Source organism: Tenrec ecaudatus, chromosome 1, assembly GCF_050624435.1.
Source record: "Tenrec ecaudatus isolate mTenEca1 chromosome 1, mTenEca1.hap1, whole genome shotgun sequence".
Taxonomy (NCBI): domain Eukaryota; kingdom Metazoa; phylum Chordata; class Mammalia; order Afrosoricida; family Tenrecidae; genus Tenrec; species Tenrec ecaudatus.
In genome coordinates this window covers 126,457,841-126,477,630 of record NC_134530.1, presented here as the reverse complement: position 1 = coordinate 126,477,630, position 19,790 = coordinate 126,457,841, and the positions used below count along the sequence as shown (strand labels likewise).

The window sequence follows — 19,790 nt, the reverse complement described above, 5'->3', positions numbered from 1 at the left end:
ATAAGGGCTGAAGTCGATGATCCTGATGACCCTGTACCAAAGTTCCGTGTTAAACTATGTCAGGGCGGAGCAGAGCAGTCTTAACACTTCAGTGTGTGTGTGTGTGTGTGTGTGTGTGTGTGTGTGTGTGTGTGTGTATGGGGGAAGGGGGGAGCATAAAAGAAGGAAGTCCTTTAAGTCAGCATCCCATCACGTATGTTCTGTTCTGTTTCCTGTCCTGTCTCAGCACCCCTGATCTTTCGCTCTGTGTGCTTTTTTCTCCAGGTGCGCTTCGTGGTGGAACTTGTGTGGCCGCTCTCATTATTTCTGGTCCTGATCTGGCTAAGGAACGCCAACCCACTCTACAGTCAGCACGAATGTGAGCATGCCCGGAGGGTCTCGGCAAGCACCACGGACACAGGCCTTTCCCTTTGGAAGGGTTTGAGGGCTGGGGGAGCCAGGCTCTGAACTGTCTGTCTGATTAAAACAGACAGAGAGCCAGCAATTTGACACCAGCTCTAGGCAAACTTCACGCGTGTTTGCTGAAGGACTGTGAAACACTTCGCTTGCTTCTTGTCGGTTTTTCTGTAACTATATTCTAGGAACCTGGGTGGGCGCCATGGTGAAGCTAAAGCCAGCCAGCTGATTGCCGTTGGGAGTAAGCCGTGGCAGTCTCCGCCTGGAACCACTACAGCCTGGAAAACCCATGGGCACGTCTACTCTGTCTCAGGGGCTTGGGATGAACCAAAGTGCCGCTAGACAGCACCCAACACAGACAGATAGATGATAGATAGATAGATAGATAGATAGATAGATAGATGATAGATAGATAGATAGATAGATAGATAGATAGATAGATAGATAGATAGATAGATAGATAGATAGAAAGATAGAAACAACAAAACTTTCTCACTAGGTTCATGGAGATGACATTAGAGAGAAGTTGTCTGAGATATTTTAGAGATGAGCTACAGAGTGCATGGGAGGTGGGGTGGAAGCTATACAATCGCACTCAATAGACCATTACCTTGTGTACATCAGAGATGTCCCCTGACCTGGGATGAGCCTTGGGGATGACTTGTACATGACCACCCGGATATCTCATTCCGGTTTCACCCCAGGACCTCTTCTCCCTCCAGCAGCTCGTGTTTCTCTCCTGGCTCCTTACCACTTGTCCATCATTTCCAGTTCCGAGTCAGTATATATATATATATATATATATATATATATATATATATATATATATATATATATATATATATATATATTCAATTTCTTGATTCTTTTTCTCACTACCAAGGACCACCTGTATCTATCCTATGTGCTTGGGGATCGGGGCTCAAAATGTGGACATTGAAGGATTACGCATTTCTTCCCCTCCTGGAAGAAGCCCTGTGGTGGAGTGGGGTTTGTATTGGGTTGCTAACTACAAGGTCAGCAATTGGAAACCACCAGCCACTCCCCAGGAGAAAGATGAGACTGTCTATTCCTGTAAAGAGTTACCATCTCAGAAACCCACAAAGGCAGTTCTACCCTGCCTGTAGTGAACCGATGAGGCTCAATCAACTCAGTTGAATTCCCCTCCTGGAGAACTCTTCCATCCTCCAGGATCAGCAACCTAGTAACACCTTCCTGAGGGCCCATGCTGATACCCCATGGCCCACCACAGCATGCTGCGTTTCCCTTCTCCTCTGTCCTCTGCCCACGCCTTCATTGGGACCGCTCTGTCTCCCGGGTCGGCTGCGAGGAGACACTGTGTCCAGCCCTCAGTGCAGGGCTTCCGTTAGATGCTCCTGACTGTGCTGTGAAGGAGGGAGAGCACCAGGGAAGCCTCGGGTCCTCCCGGAAGCGAGCCCATCTCCTGAGACGTGCACCCAGCGGAGTCTAGCTGGCTGACTCCTTCTTCTCCTCATTCCTGTCGTCCAGGCCATTTCCCCAACAAGGCGATGCCCTCGGCAGGATTGTGGCCGTGGCTCCAGGGGATTTTCTGCAACGTGAACAACCCTTGCTTTCAGAACCCCACCCCGGGAGAATCGCCCGGGATTGTGTCAAACTACAACAACTCCATGTAAGTGTTCAGACGTGCACCAGACAGGGGAGGAAGGGCACACTCATTTATTCTCCATCATGCACCAGAACACCCTGCATGCACACACACACATCAGGCATGTGAGGGAGAAAGCAATGTTGTGGCTGGATGAGCCTGTGAACATGTATCACTAACAGGATGCTCCTTTCTGGAACATCCTGTTCACTGTCAGACACTGGTGGCGTGAATTCAGACTAACGTCATGTGGCTATAAGGGCTTCTTACCACAAGATCTATTCCTGGACCTTGGTGACACTGCGCCGGCGGAGATGGGTCTGCCCACCCTGGTCATCCATTTTTCTGGGTGAGCTCACTAGGTGGGAAGAATTAATTCTCTTCCCTCTCCACTCCAGGTTAACCCTGACAGACTCTGCTCGTTTCAAAATCTTCCTGGACATCTAAGGCTAAGGAATGCGATCAGGGAGCACAGAAAGGGTAAATGAAACCATGTTTGCAACAGGAAGCTTGCTTCTCAAAAGGAGAAACAAATGTGACACTCTGTTGTAATGGCCATCTGCTTCCTTGGGTGGCATGGTGGTTATGAATTTGGCTGTGCTCTGGAAGGCCAGCAGTTCAACACCACCAGCCACTCCTGAGGAGAAAAGTAGGGTTTTCAACTCCCCTAAAAAGTCAGCATCCACTTGATGGCAGTGAGTTTAGTGGGTTTTGTTGTTGTTCTTGGGAAGCAACATCTAAGGATATGGCTTGAGAACAGCAATTCTTAGCATGTGCACCAGAAGGCCAATCAGAAAAGTTGATGGAAGAAATGGCTCCTATCAACTGGGTACCCGCAGAGGCATAATTTACATATGACTTTAGGGAACTTGTGCACTCCAAGCTAATAACCTGTTGTCTGGAGCTGAATTTCCAATCAAATCCCATGGGAAGAGATGCTACCTTTGAAATTCCCCTTTAGGGTGGGTGTTGGGACAAGTGCACATGTCCCTGAAGACAAACAGGGCCCTCCCCTCCCCTGGGGACCTTGAGCCACAGCTGGTGAAGCCCGACACAAAGGTTGCCACCAAGGGCTAGAAGGGAGCGGGCTCTGCCCCACTTGTGTAAAGACAAGATGAATGGATTACTGAGAGAGTCGGTTGCTCAAGATTTTTCTAAGTAACTCTGGATATAATTCACCTAGGACAAATCTGAATTTAGAAAAAAATTAAAAGGAATGTTTGATAGATCAGAGCCTAAGGTTCAGAGGTGGCCACCCCCAGTGGCAATAAGCCATGTGGTGTAGTGGTTGCACATTGGGCTGCAATCCACAAGGTCAGCAGTTCAAAACCACCAGCCACTCAGCTGGAAAAAGATGGGGGTTTTCTGCTCCCATATAGAGTTATGACCTCAGAAACTCACAAGGGCAGTTCGCTCTACCTTGTAGGGTCAGTGTGAGTCGGCATCTATTCGATGACAGTGGGGTGTTTTTGTATTTGGGGGTCTTGCCTTTGGTCTCTAATGGCAGAGGTGGGCTGTTGTGAATTGAGCTCACGTGGCCTGCAAACTGGGCTTCCTGGCCATTTGCAGGAAAAAGCTTGCTCCTCCTGCGGTATGGAAACAAACATGTCCCCCCTTGGGGGATACCGTCAGGGAGGCGACATTATAGCTGGGCTCACATGGCTATCATTGGTGTCTTGGAGATTTGCAGTCTTCTTTTTAAACTGGCATTCCTTGATGCCCTGAGAAAAAACAGCACCCCCCGCAAGATCAGAGGAGGGCAGGCACGTGTGAAGAGAGCTTGGTGGGGGCTGGCTGCAGCTCCGGCGGGTGCTGGGGTGCTGGTAGTCCTCATCGCTCTGGTTGAGGAAGACTGAAGCTGCGGGTAGAAGGACCCCAGGCCCCAGCTGGGCTTGAACCAGGGAATCTGAATTCCATTAAATATGATTGAAATATTAGTTTATTCAGGATCTTTTAACTTAAAAAGAGCTCCCAACAAGCGTGAGTCTCAGATGGAAATATGTCATTCAGAAGGTATAATAAAAGATATGGTTTATCACAGTCATGGACAGAAACCCAGACCTCGTGAGGGACAAGGACAAGGACTAGGGAGCCGCCAGAGTAATGCCCTCTGCTCGGTCAGTCCGTCTGGGCCTTCAGAGTCCAACCCCTGCCCCTCCCTCTCTGTGTATCCACTCCACTCCCCAGCTGCCTGGACCAGTCTCCCTGCTTCTTAACACTCCCGCTGACACAAGTCACCCAGCGCACGGCCCTGGGATTTGGGCAAGCAGAAAAACATCTCTGAATTTCATTTGAATTCCTGGGAGAATGAATTGGGTTTTACCAATTTCATGCTCCTGGTCCAATCAGCTGTGATAAAGGGGTGAGCCTGTGTTCATGTGTGCCTACATATATGCGCATATATGTTTAAACAGGAGTGTGTGCGTGATTGTGTTTTGTGTGTCAGAGCTTGTGTATGCATGTGTGAATGTACGAGGGAGTACCAAACTAACCCCGCCCCCCCCAAAAAAAAACTGGAATTGCGCTCTGTGGAGCACAGCTTTCGTAGTACCCATTTTTCCCACTAGGCAAGCAATGACAACTCCCTCTGAGTCAGTGCACCCAGTGGGGTCACCTGGGAAGGATCTGTCTGGGCACAGTGAATTTTTTCATGAAAGCAGTTTCGCTTGAACCTCATTTTTTATGAAGGCTGCTTTGAGAGAACAGCGTACAGCAGTGGAGTTTTGTTTCTTGCTCAGGAAAAATGCTGCAGAAACTGTTGTGATGTTGAACAGAGTTTACAAGGACAGCGCTATAGGAAGAACTCAAGTGGACGAGAGCTTTTCTTATTTCAAAAAAGGTGAAATGTCCATTGATGACAAACCTCATTCTGGACATCCATCAACTTCCCAAACGGATGAAAATGTTGACTCAAAGTGCATTTTGAGTTTGTTCCGTCAGCTCAGAGTGTTAATCAAGCTTTCTACTTAGAGCAGCGGTTCTCAACCTGTGGGTCGTGACCCCTTTGGGATTAAATGACCCTTTCACAGGGGTCGCCTGATTCATAACAGTAGCAAAATTACAGTTAACAAGTAGCAACAAAAATAATTTATGGTTGGGGGGTCACCACAACATGAGGAGCTGTATTACAGGGTGGTGACATTAGGAAGGTTGAGAACTGCTGATTTAGAGGTTCTGAAAAGGTAGCTTAACAGTGTGTTACAAAGAAGGTCTGATTTGTGACAGATGGGGAACTGGCTTTGCCTCCAAGACAACACACCTGCTCACGCAGCCATCTCAGTGCACCAGTTTTTGTCAAAAACCAGCATGCTCTCTTGTCCCATGCCCCTTCCTCACCTGACCTTGTTCCCTCCGTGCGACTCCTTTCGTTTCTCTGAATGTAGAGGGACATGAAAGGACAGTGATTTGAAGATGTGGAAGAGGTGAAGGAAAAAAAGGAGGGAGGGGCCGCCTGCCATCCAAACAGATGAGTTTGAAAAGTGTTTCCAAGAATGGAATCACAGATTTGACAAATGTATGAAGTATAATGGAGAGGTCTTTGAAGGTGATAAGGTTGTTTTGTAAAAAAAATTTTTAATTTAATACTTAGCTTTGAAAAAAATTCCATTAGGTGGGGATACCCCTAGTGTGTGAGAGTATGAGTATATGTAGGGGTGAGTTCGTGTTCTTGTGTGCATGCATATGTGCACATACCTGTATGTTTGCACTAGAGTGTGTGTGTGTGTGTATGCAGATACGTGTGTGGAGGGGGTGTGTGGGGATTACACACAGCTGGCAGAACCTGCTCCTGTGAATGGCTGAAAGGACAGATGCCAGAGAAGTGAGCCAAGAATGTCGACTGCAAATATCACCCTGCTTGTGCCTCCCTGGCAGGAGGCACCCGAGGCCTGAGTGCTGGGGGACTGGCCCTGCCCAAACTGGAAGACTGAGCAGATCACTCCTTCGCCCCCTCCTGTGGCCTATGTACGTGAGGAAGTCAAATTGTGCTTTCTCCCTTTGCCTGGGAGGTATCGTAAGGATGCAGAATGCAGTAGTCAAGTCAACCAAGTGGTGTCTTTAAATATAGATATGTATCATTTTTATGACAATAGCAGTTGTTTCTTTATTGAGGAAGCTGTGTCCTTCTTGCAGTCTGGCAAAGGTATACCGAGACTTTCAGGACATCATCTTGAAAGCACCAGAGAGCCAGCACCTTGGCCAAGTTTGGACAGAGCTTCGCACCTTGTCCCAACTCATGGACACACTCCGGACCCACCCCGAGAGAGTCGCAGGTACTCTGGGCTCCCGTGTGCTTGGTCATCACTTGCCATCACCCCCTCAGCAAACTAAGTCACTGTCATTGGGTTATTGCTGACCTACAGGCACCCCACACCCTGGAACTGCCTGTGTGGGTTCCCACGGCTGGAGATCTTCATGACACCAGACAGTCTGCTCTCCCTCCCGCAGCGCGCTTGGCTGGTGGAGTCAACCCGGTGACTCTCGCAACCTAACATTTAAGCCACTGTGTCACCGGGGCTCCGATCACTCATCAGAGAAACTGAGAATGGGAAGCCCGCTGATGCAGAAACACTTTCAACTCATCAGTGTACATCTTACGGCCACAGACGGCCTCATCTTTCCCCTATGGAGAGGCTGATGGGTTTGAACCTCGTACCTTGCAGTTCAAAAAGAGACACTTACCCCACACTGCCACCAGAGCGCCTTGAATATAGGAGAGCGTGGTGTTTGGTGGGAAAAGATACCAGAGGAGGCAAGAATGGATGGGAGAGAGAGAGTGGTGGGAAGGTTCCCCTCTTCTTCTGGGTTGGTCTTCTTCTTCAGGGATCTCATTCCAGTGGAACGCAGAGTCAGAAGACAGCAGGTGCCAGGTCACACTGTGCTCTGGGGCACCTGAGTTCCTTGCTAGAAGCAGGAGGTTCAGGGTTCAGAGGTTGCCGGGTAGGTAACACTGTGCATCAGCTTTCACAGTGTGTTAGGGAGAGAGCATGATCCCAAGTGACCTTAAGGACCAAGAGGGAGTCAGCGATCGCATGTTAATCATGACAGAATATGTGCAAGTGTGTGGGTTTTCTCTCTTCGTTGTACTTAGGATCCCAGGCAGAGAGGAGGGTGGGGAAGGGCTGATACAGGACTGGGCCACTGAAGGCCAAGGAGGCAAGGGGGTTGAGGACAGTTTCCAGACCCAGGTGGCAATAGGATGGGAAAGAATCCAGAAGAACTGAGATAGTCTGGGGAAACGGAAGGACAGCGGAGTAAGGGGCTCAAGGGGGCCCTTGAAGCTGGGTAAGAGACTGAGAAAAATGAGCCAGAAAGAAGGGTGGATGGCTATGGGCAGAAAGCACAGGATCTACAGGACCTCAAAGACAGGCGGGCTCCGCCTGAGGTCGTGGAGGTGGGAGTGGAGCAGAGGGGAAAGGCTTTTGGAGATGATGAGGGAAATGAGAGGCTAGGCTGTTAGATGTGTCCCCACCCGGGCCCTGAGGCTGTGCAGAACAATGGCGGCATGGGGACAGAGAGAAATGGTCCATGGCCACAGGGCTCAGAGAGTCACTTGAAAATCAGCAACAGTGATGAGAAGGGGAGATGTGTCTCCTTCTCATGTGTCTCTGTTCCCCGGGAATCAGACGCCGAAGCAGGAACAACCCCTTTCCTTTGAAAGATCAGTAGCTGCAGTATGGCCATCACTTCTGCAGTAGGGCCCCCTGTGAGGACCGAAGGGCGTCCTCCTGATCAGAGGCTCCAGTGGAGGAAGGCTGTGCGCAGTAGACGTGGGCCCAGAGGCTGCTCAGGACGCAGTCTGCAGCCGCTGGCTGATGTTTGTCACGAGGGATGAGAGCCTGGATGGGGAGTCGGTGGAGTGCGGAGAGCAGACTGGTCTGAGAGGCTGCGAGAGATGAGGGAGAGATCTACCAGGGGGGATAAAAGGGGTCGCAGAGAACTGGTTCTGCTCAAGGTTCCAGAGAGCGGGGGGGAAAAGGTTCCTGCCCAGTCCAGCTGCTGGGCTTTGAGGGAGGGGAACAGAGTGAAGCAGCCCCATGACACCTCATCTCTGCACACTCAGCAGGTAACAGCTGCCAGGTGAGCACCTACTGTGTGCCAGGCACCGTGCTAGTCCCTGGCTGAAGAGAGGAGTCGCGAGTGCTGCCTTCAAGGGCTCACAGGGCGGAAGAGGAGAGAGAGGAGTCAACAGGCTCAGGGGGAAACCTCTCCAAAGAGATTCTGTTCCTCACCCATCTCTCCTCCATCTCCCACCATCGAGGCAGTGAGAGACGGACTTTACCTCAGATGGGCACATTCCAGTGACCCAATGGCGTTCTACTGACTTCAAACACAGCGGAGCAGCTAGTTTATGCGGCAAATTACTCTAGGCAGTCTTCGCTGCTCTGGAGGAGCGAGCATATGAATGAGAAGGAAGGAGAGGCCCCAGTCAAAAAGGGCTATTTCCGAGGAAGGAACAAGTGGAAGCGGACACGGGCTGTCCAAGTCCTGAGGTGGCGTCTCCCCCATGAAGCCAGCCGGAGCCCAGAGGAAAGGACATTTCACGGGAGGGATCGATTATCAGAGCTAGTCTGGCTGGGAGGACGCTTGCAGGACGTCATTACAAACCACTGTCTATTTCTCGGTGGTCTTTACAATCGATGCACCCAAATCTCTGCTTCCTCATCCCAACGCCAGGTCCCTGGGCCGCACAAACAGTTCGTGCTTGGCTACTAGCTCAAGGTTGGCTGTGTGCATCCACCCCCAGAGTGCCACGGAAGAAAGGTCTGGCGAACAGCTTTTGTGAAGGCGCACTCCCCTCTGGCACATGTGGGATCCCGTCGCCACGGGCCGGACTTAATAGCCAGTCTGGGTGGTGCATGCTTGCTTTCTTTAATCCCAAAGTGGGGCCTGATTTTGAAAGACATGCAGGTGGCTCCTTCTCCAAAATCCTTAGAAGGCAGGGGGAAGGACGGAGACGCTCGGTCAAGACTCCCCAGAGGCATTTTGGAGCCAGAACAGTCTCGCTGCAGAGGCCCTGATCTCTGTGGCAGGGGCCATGCCCAAGTAAGGAAGAAGCGCTAGTCTTAAAGAGAGCCCAGGTCCACGACGGAAGCCCCCAGTCAGCCCCACAGATGGTTTCAGAGTCACCGGGAGACTGGGGGACACGCATTCTCAGCCTAAGACCTCCTCGAGGAGCTGGGTGGGCGTGTGCTCTTTTGCCAGTCCCAGTCACCTGGGAAGGTATGCCGGTGGGGGAGCCAGGCAGCGGCTGGCTTCCATTCACAGCGAACCTGTAGTGCCGCATTCTCCGCACCCCAGGATTAATGGCCGAGACCAGACATGAAGCCCCCTCCCGACCCGCCCGCCCTCAAACAAGCTCTGTGGTCTCTCAATCATCTATAAAATCCCTTCTTCCTGTGAGCCCCAAGCATTCTCCTCGACACCCCTCCCTCGGCCCCCCAGCAGCCCCGGCAGCCCCTCAGCCTCTGTCTTCCCAGTGATGGAACAAGAAGAACCACATTTTCAACTAAATTTATTTTTCTTTCCCCAGGCCCCCAGTTCACATTTCTCCCTCAGGAGTTGAGGGAAACTTCTGTCTGGTATCGGCCACCGGCTCACACTTTGGGGCCCTCATCCTCCGCCCCCCCTCAGACCCCCCCTCAGGTGTCAGTGCTTTGAACCAGCACGTTCCTGCTCCTCTTCCCTCGGGGTGTGGCGGCCCAGTCACCTGGGTGGTACATTGCACGCTGTCTCTGCAAAATTGCTCTCGGTTTCCCCAGGCGTGCCCCTCCCCCGGCCAGGTATTTGTAGGTAAGGTCAGGTGAGTCAGTTAAAAGACAACTAAGAATAAACAGGCAATGGAGTCCTGACTCTCAGGTCAAGGTGACAGGTATTTATTGGGTACCTCCTGCCTTTCATAGACTTTTATCTAGCCCTAACTTGATGTCAGGCTCCAAGGTGCAGTCCCCCAGAGCAGTGGCCTTAAGGGATCCGTTTATGAGGCCAGCGTGGCTAGGTTGGAGGAGGAGGAGGCAGGCAGGATCTATAGCTACCTGTTCTCCAGAGGTGGTGTGTGGAGTCCTGGTCACACCATGGGTCCTGGGTTGGGCCACTGACGACAAGGTCAGCAGTTTGAAACCACCAACTGCTCCAAGGGAGAAAGAGGAGGCTTTTCTACTCCTGTCAAGAGTTCCTGTCTCGCTGGGCATTTTTATGTTAACAATAGCAGACAAGTAAAAAACGAGCAAAAGAGCTGGAAGGAAGCTAGAAAGAAGAAACTTGGCTTTCTGTATCTTTTAATTAAATATCTGAAACTTCGCAAAAAAAACAAAAAAACAAAAAAACGAGTTACAGTCTCAGTAACCCACACGGACAGCTCTACCCTGACTCTCTATCTAGGGTGGCAATGGACTTGATGCCACTGAGTGAGTGAATGATGTGTGTTGGGTTGGTGTTGCTGCAAGACGAGTGTCGGTGATGGAAGCCTGTCCGTCCGTCAAGAAGCACTGGCGAGAAGAGAAGTGGAGCGGACAGTCCAGGGGAAAGAGGAAGGAAAGCAGGAGCGAGGATCAAAGGATGATCATAGAATTACATGAAGGGAGAGGTGGGGACAGTCACACAGAGCAGTCCCTCAGAAACAGTCTCTCTGCACTCCCTTGGAGCCAGTGCTAGGCGTGGGTTCCCCAAGACCTTTGGCCTTTCCCTGTGCAAAAGGGCAGTGCTGCTGGGCCGCCGTTCACCGTGAAGCAGCCCACCGTGCAGCAGAAAGCCAGGCCTGCTCTTCCTGAGAGTCCTCAGGGCCTGCCCTTGGCTGGTCCACCTCCAAGGGGGAAACACCAGCTAAATGAAAAAGAGCCACCGCCTAAAAATGGAAAGGGTGGCCATCTTGAGGGTTTGGGCCTCTTGGCTAGTGGCCCAGGATAGAACTATGGGTGGGAAAAGATGGGCCTGCCAGCACTGTGAGGGTGGGGAAGGAGCAGGGACAGGTGAGGATTCACGTTAGCTGAAGAACTACAAGCCAGGTTGTCCACCAGGCTTTCGGAGATGTTGAGGAGACGCAAAGATGAGCATTTTCACACAACTGAAAGGCTTTCCCTTAATGTTTCAGTGATCTGTAAGGCTCTGGACCACAACCCTCTTGTCTGGCTGGCTTACGGCTGGAAGCAGCAGAGGTGGTGGGTGCTGGCATCGATCCCCTGCGAGGAGAGAGCAATACTATAATGCAATCAGGATGAGCCCTTACACAGCGCTTACTAGTTTCAGACCTGGGGCCTCTATATTTCATATCCCATTCTCACCCCACAACAACCCTACAAAGTAGAAAGAGAAGATGAGGACACAGAGAGAGTCAATCATTTGCCCCAAGGTCACCTTAACCATTGGGAGACCTCTGTGCCTTATGGTGAAATTCCTGCTTCCACCAGGTAGGGCTGGTGCTCGAGTGAATTGGATTTCACTGTCTGCCGTGGACACGAAGACCCAAGCCCAGGCAACAGCCTGCTCTTCCTTCTCACTTGAAGGTTCCTCTACCCAAACCATGCCCATTTCTCAATGTCCTGAACTTTGAACCTGTACTGTGAAGACAAAAATGCCAAGAAGGGCCCTCAAACTCGAGGCAACTGCAGGGAGGACAGGGCACATAGCTCCTTCAACCCGATACCAGGGATTCCCACCTTGGCATCAAGTGGGCTGGATAACTCTCTGCTGGGGGCATGGACACCTCCGTCCCCTGCCCAGGCTCCCCGACACATCCGGTGCCTGGCAGGATCTTTGCAGCATCTCCAGTCTCTACTCTAGCACCTGTAGTAGCATTTCTCCAAGGATACGACCAGAATGAATGCTCATTTGCCTAATGCTCCTCTCCTGCTCCTCCCTACCTGGAGAAGCGCTACTGTCCTCAAACCCCACAGAGCATCTGATGTCCCCACGCCTTCTGGGCCTTCCGATCAAAAAGGCGCCAATCTGCTCAGCAGGAAACGCTGGGCCCACGAGGATAACCGGCTGCTCCGTGGAACCCTGACCTCCAGGGGCTGCCAGGGAGTCTAGGAACAGTGCCTTTCCTGGTAGCCCGGTTAACAACGTATCCAATCGATGCTGGCCGTTTCTCTCCTTTCCTCTTGGACCCATGTCCCCTTCAGCTCCCCGCGCTTTCTCTCATCCCCGTGCAGGAAGAGGAATACGAATCCGAGACATCCTGAAGGATGAAGAGACACTGGCGATATTTCTCATTAAAAACATCGGTCTGTCCGACTCCGTGGTGCACCTTCTGCTCAACTCCCAAGTCCGTCCTGAGCAGGTGGGTGGCGGCGAAGGACGGGTGTGCCCTGGGGTGGGGGGCGGGGGCAGGATGAGGAAGGCAGCTGGGAGTTGTGAGCACGCATGCTGAGAGAGCCAGGGGGACCTGGGTTTTCTTTCCTCCAGTTTTCACATTCGGTGCCCACGGTCCCTGCCACACACTCAGAGAGCCCCTGGGCGTCTCTGGTGGTGAAGAGCATTCTCACCATAAGCTTCTGAAGCTGCACAAATCCCCGCGCCCTTTGGAAATCGGACTTGGATCATTGGAAGAGACCTTTGGGACAACGAGCTTCTATCTAGCTTTTGTTTTCAGAGTTGAGGAGGCCGATGCATACTGATTCATTTGCCCGATATTTAGGGCCTGTCTTCAGTTGCGGGTGGCACTGCGGGTCAGGCGTTTGCTGCTGCAGTTGCAGTGTGCAATGGACTGCTAGCCCAAAGGTAGGTGGGGCGAACTCAGCCAGTGGGGCCCCAGAATAAAAGGCCCGGTGGTCTGCGTGCATGAAGACTGCAGACACAATAGCCCCGAAGAGCTGACCCAGCCTGTGCAGAGTCCCTGAGTCCGGAGTTGACTCAGTGGCAGAGGACAGCAACCAGTAGGCACGAAACTCCAGTGTGAATATGGCGGACAGAGCCCCTGGCTCGGGGAGCTGAGAGTCCAGTCGGTCAGCACACGATAATCATCATGTTTAAACATGGGTGTGGGAACCCAGAGTGCCTCTCCGGGCGGGGGTACACACTGGGAGGAAAGCCTGGCAGGGTGAGGTGTTGGAGAGGGACTGGGGGAGCACAGGGGACGTTCTGAGTGGGCTGGTCAGGGAAGACCAGGCTGGAGAGAAGGCAGCCTTGACATAACTGTGAGTTGAGGGCTTCCGGCAGCCCCAGGTGCCTGAGGAAGGTGCCGGGGAGGCGCTGCGCAAGGCCCAGGAGTTACAGGTGCCGATGGGAGCAGCCCACAGAGCTGAGCTCCTGGCGGGGCAAACTCACTTCTCCCTTGCACACTTCTGACCTGCTGGTGTTGCTGCCGTAGCAGTCCCACGGCACAGTGACTGACTGCTAACCCAGACCACGGCGGGGCGATTCCAAGCTGGCTGCTGCCTCATAGGAGAGCGTGGTGTTGTCAATCAGCTTCCGTAAAGACTGACAGCCTTGGAAACCCCTCGAGGCAGATCTGCTCTGTCCCCCAGGGTTCCCCTAAGACTCGGCTGGCAGCAGTGAGGTGCGTTTTGGCTGGTTTGGTGCCCCCACGTCAGTTGTGACACAGAATGACCCTCTAGGATGGTGCAGAACGGGCTCTAGTCGGCGGCACAGGAGCATGCCCCAGGTCTTTCATCCCTCAGAGTAACCAGTAGTTTTGAACCACCAACCACTTTGCTACCAGCGAGGACCGCTCAACCATTGTGACACCAGTGCTCCTTAAGATCTGTGTAATCCTCCCAAATCTGTGTCATCTATTAGAACCTGCTATTGTCCTTGTAAGAATCTCTGGTGGGTCATGGAAGAAATATACCAACCTGTGCGATCGTGAGGTGTCAAAGGGATCAGATATAAAGCATCATCAGAACAAAAAATCTTATAGTGAATGAGGGGGGAGTGCAGAGTGGAGACTCAAAGCCCATGTGTAGGCCACTGGACATCCCCTTACAGAAGGGTCTCGGAGAGGAGACAAGCCAGTCAGAGTGCGATGTAGCAACGGTGAAAAATACAACTTTCCTCGAGTTCCTATATGCTTCCTCTCCCCCCTTCCTCCCCCACTATCATGATCCCAATTCTACGTTGCAAGTCTGGCTAGACCAGAGGATGTACACTGGTACAGATGAGAAATGGAAACACGGAATCCAGGGTGGATGACCCCCTCAGGACCAGCGGTGTGAGTGGTGATACTGGGAGGGTGGAGGGTGGGTTGGAAAGGGGAACCGTTTACAAGGATCTGCATGTGACTTCCTCCCTGGGGGACGGACAACAGAAAAGTGGGTGAAGGGAGACGTCGGACAGGGCAAGATAAGACAAAACAATAATTTATAAGTTATCAAGGGTTCATAAGGGACTGGGGAGTGGGAAAGGAGGGGGAAAATGAGGAGCTGATGCCAGGAGCTTAAGTGGAGAGCAAATGTTTTGAGAATGATGAGGGCAATGAATATACAAATGTGCTTTACACAATTGATGTGTATATGGATTGCGATAAGAGTTGAATGAGCCCCTAATAAAACGATTTTTAAAAAATCTCTGTGGGCTAATGAGTCATGCATCAAGCTGCTTAATCACAAGGTAATTGGTGCACCCCCACCAGGCATTCCGCAGGAGAGCATGGAGTCTGCCTGCTCCTATAAAGATTTCGTTTCTGAGACCCAGAGGGGCTAGTCTACGCTCTCCTACAGGGTTGCCCAGAGGGTAGCGAGGTTGCCAGTGGTTGTTGTTAGACTATCGGCTTGGTTCCAACTGCAAGCAACCCTGCGCACAGCAGAATGAAACACCGCCCTGTCCTGTTCCATCCTCACAGCCGTTCTTATGCGGGGGCCCATTGTTGCAGCCACCATGTCCATCCAACTCATGGCAGGGCCTCCTCTTTTCGCCTGCCCCTCTACTTTACCGAGTATGATGACCCTTGGCAGGGACTGGGTTCTCCTGGTGGGTTTGAATTGCTGACTTTGCAGTGAACAGCCCGGGGCCCAGCCCACAGCATCAGCTGATGCTATGGTTCCTACGTCCAGATCTTTGCACCTTTCATGATAATTTGTTTCGTCTATTCAGTCTGCTCTTTGAAATATCCCATTTGGTTCTTTGACGGCATCGGTTTCTGTACCGATTTAGGGAGTTTCCGAGTCTCTTGTGACATCCATCTTCGTCTTTTCTGTCCTGGAGCTTGGTTTTTGCTTTCTTTGTGTCGGATGCCTTTGATGTCATCGCACAGGTCACCTGGTCTTTGGTCACATGTGGTCAGTGTACACTATATCCATTCTTGGGAAAGTCTCTAAATTAAGATGGGATAAACTCAAGGTCCTACTTTGGCTCTTGTAGACTGTTTTCATTTTCTCCAGCTTCAACTTGAACATGCATGATGAAACTGATCTTGTCCATGATCTCTCCCCACAGATATAGTTAGATGATTTGATTCCTGTATGTGACATGTTACGAGGTCCTTGAATATAGTCACTATTTATGTTTCTGAAAGCTGTGTTTATAATTAATAAGTCATTGCTCTTGGAGATTCTATCATGTGATCTCCAGCATAATTTCTATCACCAAGGCCATGTTTCCAACCACGGAGCCTTCTTTATTTCCAACTTTCCCTGTCGAGTCACCTGTAATTAGTAACGCATCTTGGTTGCAAATTGGTTCCATTTCAGACCAAAGATGTTGTTGAGAAAAAGAAATCTCCAATGTCTTCATGTTTGGCATTAGTGGTTGGTGTGTAAGTTGGATATTAGTTGTATTAACTGGTCTTCCTTGTTGCTGCTGCTGGAGGTAGGCGCTGCCAGAGTAGTTCTGATGAACAGCAATATCGTGCCCCACAAAATAAAACACTGCCCAGTCCTGCGCCATCCTCGCCATTGTTACTGTTGGAGGCCATCACTGCGGCCACGGTGCCGTCCGTCTAGCTGCGGGTCTTCCTCCTTTGGGCTGACTATTACGCCATCTCTGGCGGTGAGGTCCTTCAGCGTAGATTTGGAAATGTTTTTCTGACAATGGATGTGCTCTGTTCATCTTCAGTTTGATTTTGCAGGTTTCATAGACCACCTGGGTGTCTCATTCAGAATGGCCCCAAACAGCTCATGTTGGCGCACTGACATCCAGGGCATCAATCTTTATGTGCTTCGTGTGTTTGGTTTTTGATTTATTTATTTACACAGAGCATTTTTGACCATGGACAAATCACTTCCAAATCTGTTAGCATCTTGGTTCCACACCAGCATCCCGTCATAGGTCATGCAGATAAGGAAACTAAATGTTTGGTGATGGAACGATTTGCTCAGGGCTATGGAGGTGGGCACGGTGACGCTGTTAATTAAGCGAGTGGGCTCATAATAAAAAAGTTGGAATCCACCAGCCAGTGAGGAGGAGAAAGTTAAATCTGTTTCCGTAAAGATGTACAGGCCCAGAATCCCATGGGGCAGCTCTATGCTGAGTCATAACTGACGCACACGCAGTGGGGCTTTTAGAGGGAACCTAGGAGCCTGTGTGGGGCAGTGGTTCAGCTCCTGGACGCTAATCAACAGGTCCACCAATGGTGCAAACTCAGGAGCTGCCAAGGGAGGGATAAGACAGTCTGCTTCCGTAAAGACCCCCAATCTTGGAAACCCTCAGGCAGTTCTACTCCCTGAAGTTGCTATGGGTCGACAGTGGGTTTGGTACAGAACGATGCCACCGCCTGTCTGCCTTACTGTGGTCATCTGGGGTCACGCTGATGCCAGAACCTACGTCACCTGGGTTTCAAATGCCAGCAGGTTCAGGTATGTTGGACAGGTCTCAACAGAGCTTCTAGACTAAGACAGGCGAGGAAAGACTGGTCATCTACCCCCAAAACTTAGCCACGGAAGACCCCGTGGATCACACAGAACATTGTCCAAATGGTGCTGAGCCTCTTGGGCTGGAAGCCACTTCAGACTCCAGGGTCTGCAGTGCCACTCTCGACCACGGTGACAGTGGGGAAGAGGGCGGCAGCCTGCACAGCGTCTCCTGCTGTCCTGCAGGAGGGCTCCGTGGCAACCACTGAGATGGAGACCCGCGGGGCTCATTCTAACTCAACGTTTCTCTCTCCTAACCCAGTGGTGCCCACTCTGACTGAACAACCCCAAATCCAAACCAAATTCACGGCCGACTCACAGCAATGCTAAAGGACAGGATCTAACTGCCCCTGGGGGATTTTGAGACTGTGACTGCTGGTGGGATTAGAAAGTCCCATCTTTCTCCCTCAGAGCGACTGGTGGTTTCGTACTTCTGGTATGAGTGGGCATCAGCTTGATGGCAGTGAGCCCCGAGCTTACTCTAGTTTAGTGGGTCTCAAAATCCAGAGCCCAGCAGCAGCAGCCTCGCCTGGGAACTTGATAGAAAGAGCACATGAGCAAGGGGCTCTGAAGGGTTGACCAGAGGCGCTGCAGTTCTGCAGGGCGGGGTGCACGGCTGGCTCCCACTGGCGCCTGGGTGAGGCTGTGAGGACCACAGTGAAAATGCAAAGAAGCAGCAGTGGGTAACCAGCCGCCCAGACACCCTCTGTCTGCTCCCAGCAGGCCCCAGACTCCAGCAGAGACTGAGACACAGGGAAGAATGCAGGGGCGGGGGGGGGGGGGTGGATATGGGGGTGGGGGTCCCTGCCAGACCTGAGATACAGGGCCACATGCAGCCTTGTCGGCAGCCCAGAAGAGGGAGGGGACCCCGCCAGCTCCACAGGGGGGTTTTCAAGATGGGTCTGCGTGGCCCTGAAGAAGCTGACACCTGCTTTTCTGGATTCTTGGATGCTGAAGTTTTCACCAAAGCAAATCAGGAGTCTGAGGGTCGGCCTCCCCGGGAGACCTGGTGCCGTGGTGCCCAGATCTGGACCACAGTTGGGCTCCTGGCGAGGGCCTTGGAGTCTGCTGGCGGGGCTGCCAGGCCCTGCGCTGCACACACCCACCCACCCCACCCCCTCTCAGGGACATGGAGTCACGGTCTGATTGCTCATTTTCCCTTCACGTTCTCTCCAGCTCATAAAACTCCTGTCCTGGAAATGCCCGTGACGCCTTCCAGTTGGCCATAAAACAGAGATGGAGATAAGGGCAGGAATTCAGGGGAAATGTCTCTGCAGGCCCCTCCAGGGGGCATTTGGAGCTCCAGTTGCTGCATGCTGGCTGAAGCCTTTCATGTGGAGACTCAGGGCCAGGGTCCCCTGGGCTGTGCCTTTGTTTACTGGCTCCAGCCAGCAGATGCCGGCTGATAGCAAACTCCAGAGCTCCAGAGGGAACTGACCCTTCTCCTGCACTGCAGACCCTCCTGCACAGGACCCAGCTCCCCTACACACAAACACACACACACACACACCACACCACCCCCTCCCCAGCCCACCTGTCTTCTCAGCCTGTGGCCTTGAGTGCTACCTCTTTTCTAGCTCCGGCTCTTGGTCTCAAACTCCTGGTCTTCTGGGGCTCAGTCTCATCTGCTCTTCTGGGAATCTTTCTCAGCCCTGCCTACCCGAACTTTCCACAAGTATGGCAAAGATCTCTCTCAGGACTCACTGGCCAAGATGGTAGCCACCACCCACGTGTGGCGCATGAAATCGGGCAGTGTGGGTGGCCAAGTCACTGAACTTGAACTGTTTTGTAATTCCAGTTCATTTGAACATAAGCCGTCACATGCGGCTTACAGTGGATCGCCCTCATCAAACAGGGATTTTCTTTTTTCCTCATTTCCCTCCTGCTCCTTTCTGCCTGGTTCTCAAGGCTCGCAAGCTGTCCCCCACCGCTCCCATGAAATATGAGATAATGAGAGGGTTACCATTCTATGTCTGTTCCCTATTCTCCATTCCCGGTAAACTCCTAGGCATGCTTCAAAGCCCAACTTAAATATCTCTTCTTTAGGGAAATCATTCATCAGCCCTCCTCTCTGCCCTCTCCCTCTTTCCTACTTGCCAAAAAGTCCATCAAAACTGGTGAAATGCAAGCTATAGGTCCAAAGTGCAGTAAGGCGCTCACTGAACTTGGCGACCTGGATCAACTAACCAGCCTGTGACTGTGTGTCCTCACTGGTAAAATGTAGTTAATAAAAGCTCCTGCCTTATGTGGTTGTTGTGAGGGTTAAACTGATGAATATGCATCAGGTACTTAGAATAAAGCTTCCAAATCCACTATCATTGCACAGATTCCAACTCATCAAGAACCTGTATAGGGTTTCTGAAGCGAGAAGTCTTTTGTTGTTGCTTTTAAAAACTGTTTTATTGGCACTGAATCCGCATATTGAAACTGTAAATCTTTATGAATCAGACGGCCTTATCATTCTCCCATGGAGTGACTGGTGGTTTTGAAACACCAACCTTGTGCTTAGTCCATCACCGCCACCACCAGAGCTCCTTAGACTAGAGCCTGCTGTTGTTAGGTGCTGTCGAATCGGTTCCAAATCACATCATTGCCGCTAGTGTGACATTCCATCTGGCTGAGAGTCTTCCTCTTCTCTCAGACCCTCTACTTTAGGAAGCATGATGTCCTTTTCCAGGAACTGATAATATGTCCAAAGTACGTGAGACCAAAGCTCACCATCCTTGCTTCCAAGGAGCGTCTGGTTATACTTCTTTTAAGAACGATTGTATGTATTCTTCTGAAGTCCTTAGTACTTTCTATAGTTTTCACCAGCATCATAATAAAATATATCGGTCTTTCTTTGATCTTCTTCGTGTTCAACTTTCACGTGCATTTGAGACAGTTGAGAACACGACGGTTTGCATCAGGTGCACCTTAGCCCTCAGCGTAGCATCCTTGCTCTTTGATGCTTTAAAGAGTCACTCTGCAGCAGATGGGCCCAGTGC

General features: G+C 51.5%; 1 protein-coding gene across 1 annotated transcript in view; it reads left to right on the top strand.

Moving 5' to 3' along the window:
- Nucleotides 1–19,790, top strand: part of ABCA4 (ATP binding cassette subfamily A member 4) — a 163,929-nt gene that overhangs the window by 13,675 nt on the left and 130,464 nt on the right. Inside the window, exons 2-5 of the mRNA XM_075539832.1 lie at nucleotides 265–358; nucleotides 1,906–2,047; nucleotides 6,155–6,294; nucleotides 12,172–12,299. Coding sequence (XP_075395947.1) covers nucleotides 265–358; nucleotides 1,906–2,047; nucleotides 6,155–6,294; nucleotides 12,172–12,299 — 504 coding nt within the window. The remainder of the gene's footprint in view (nucleotides 1–264; nucleotides 359–1,905; nucleotides 2,048–6,154; nucleotides 6,295–12,171; nucleotides 12,300–19,790) is intronic.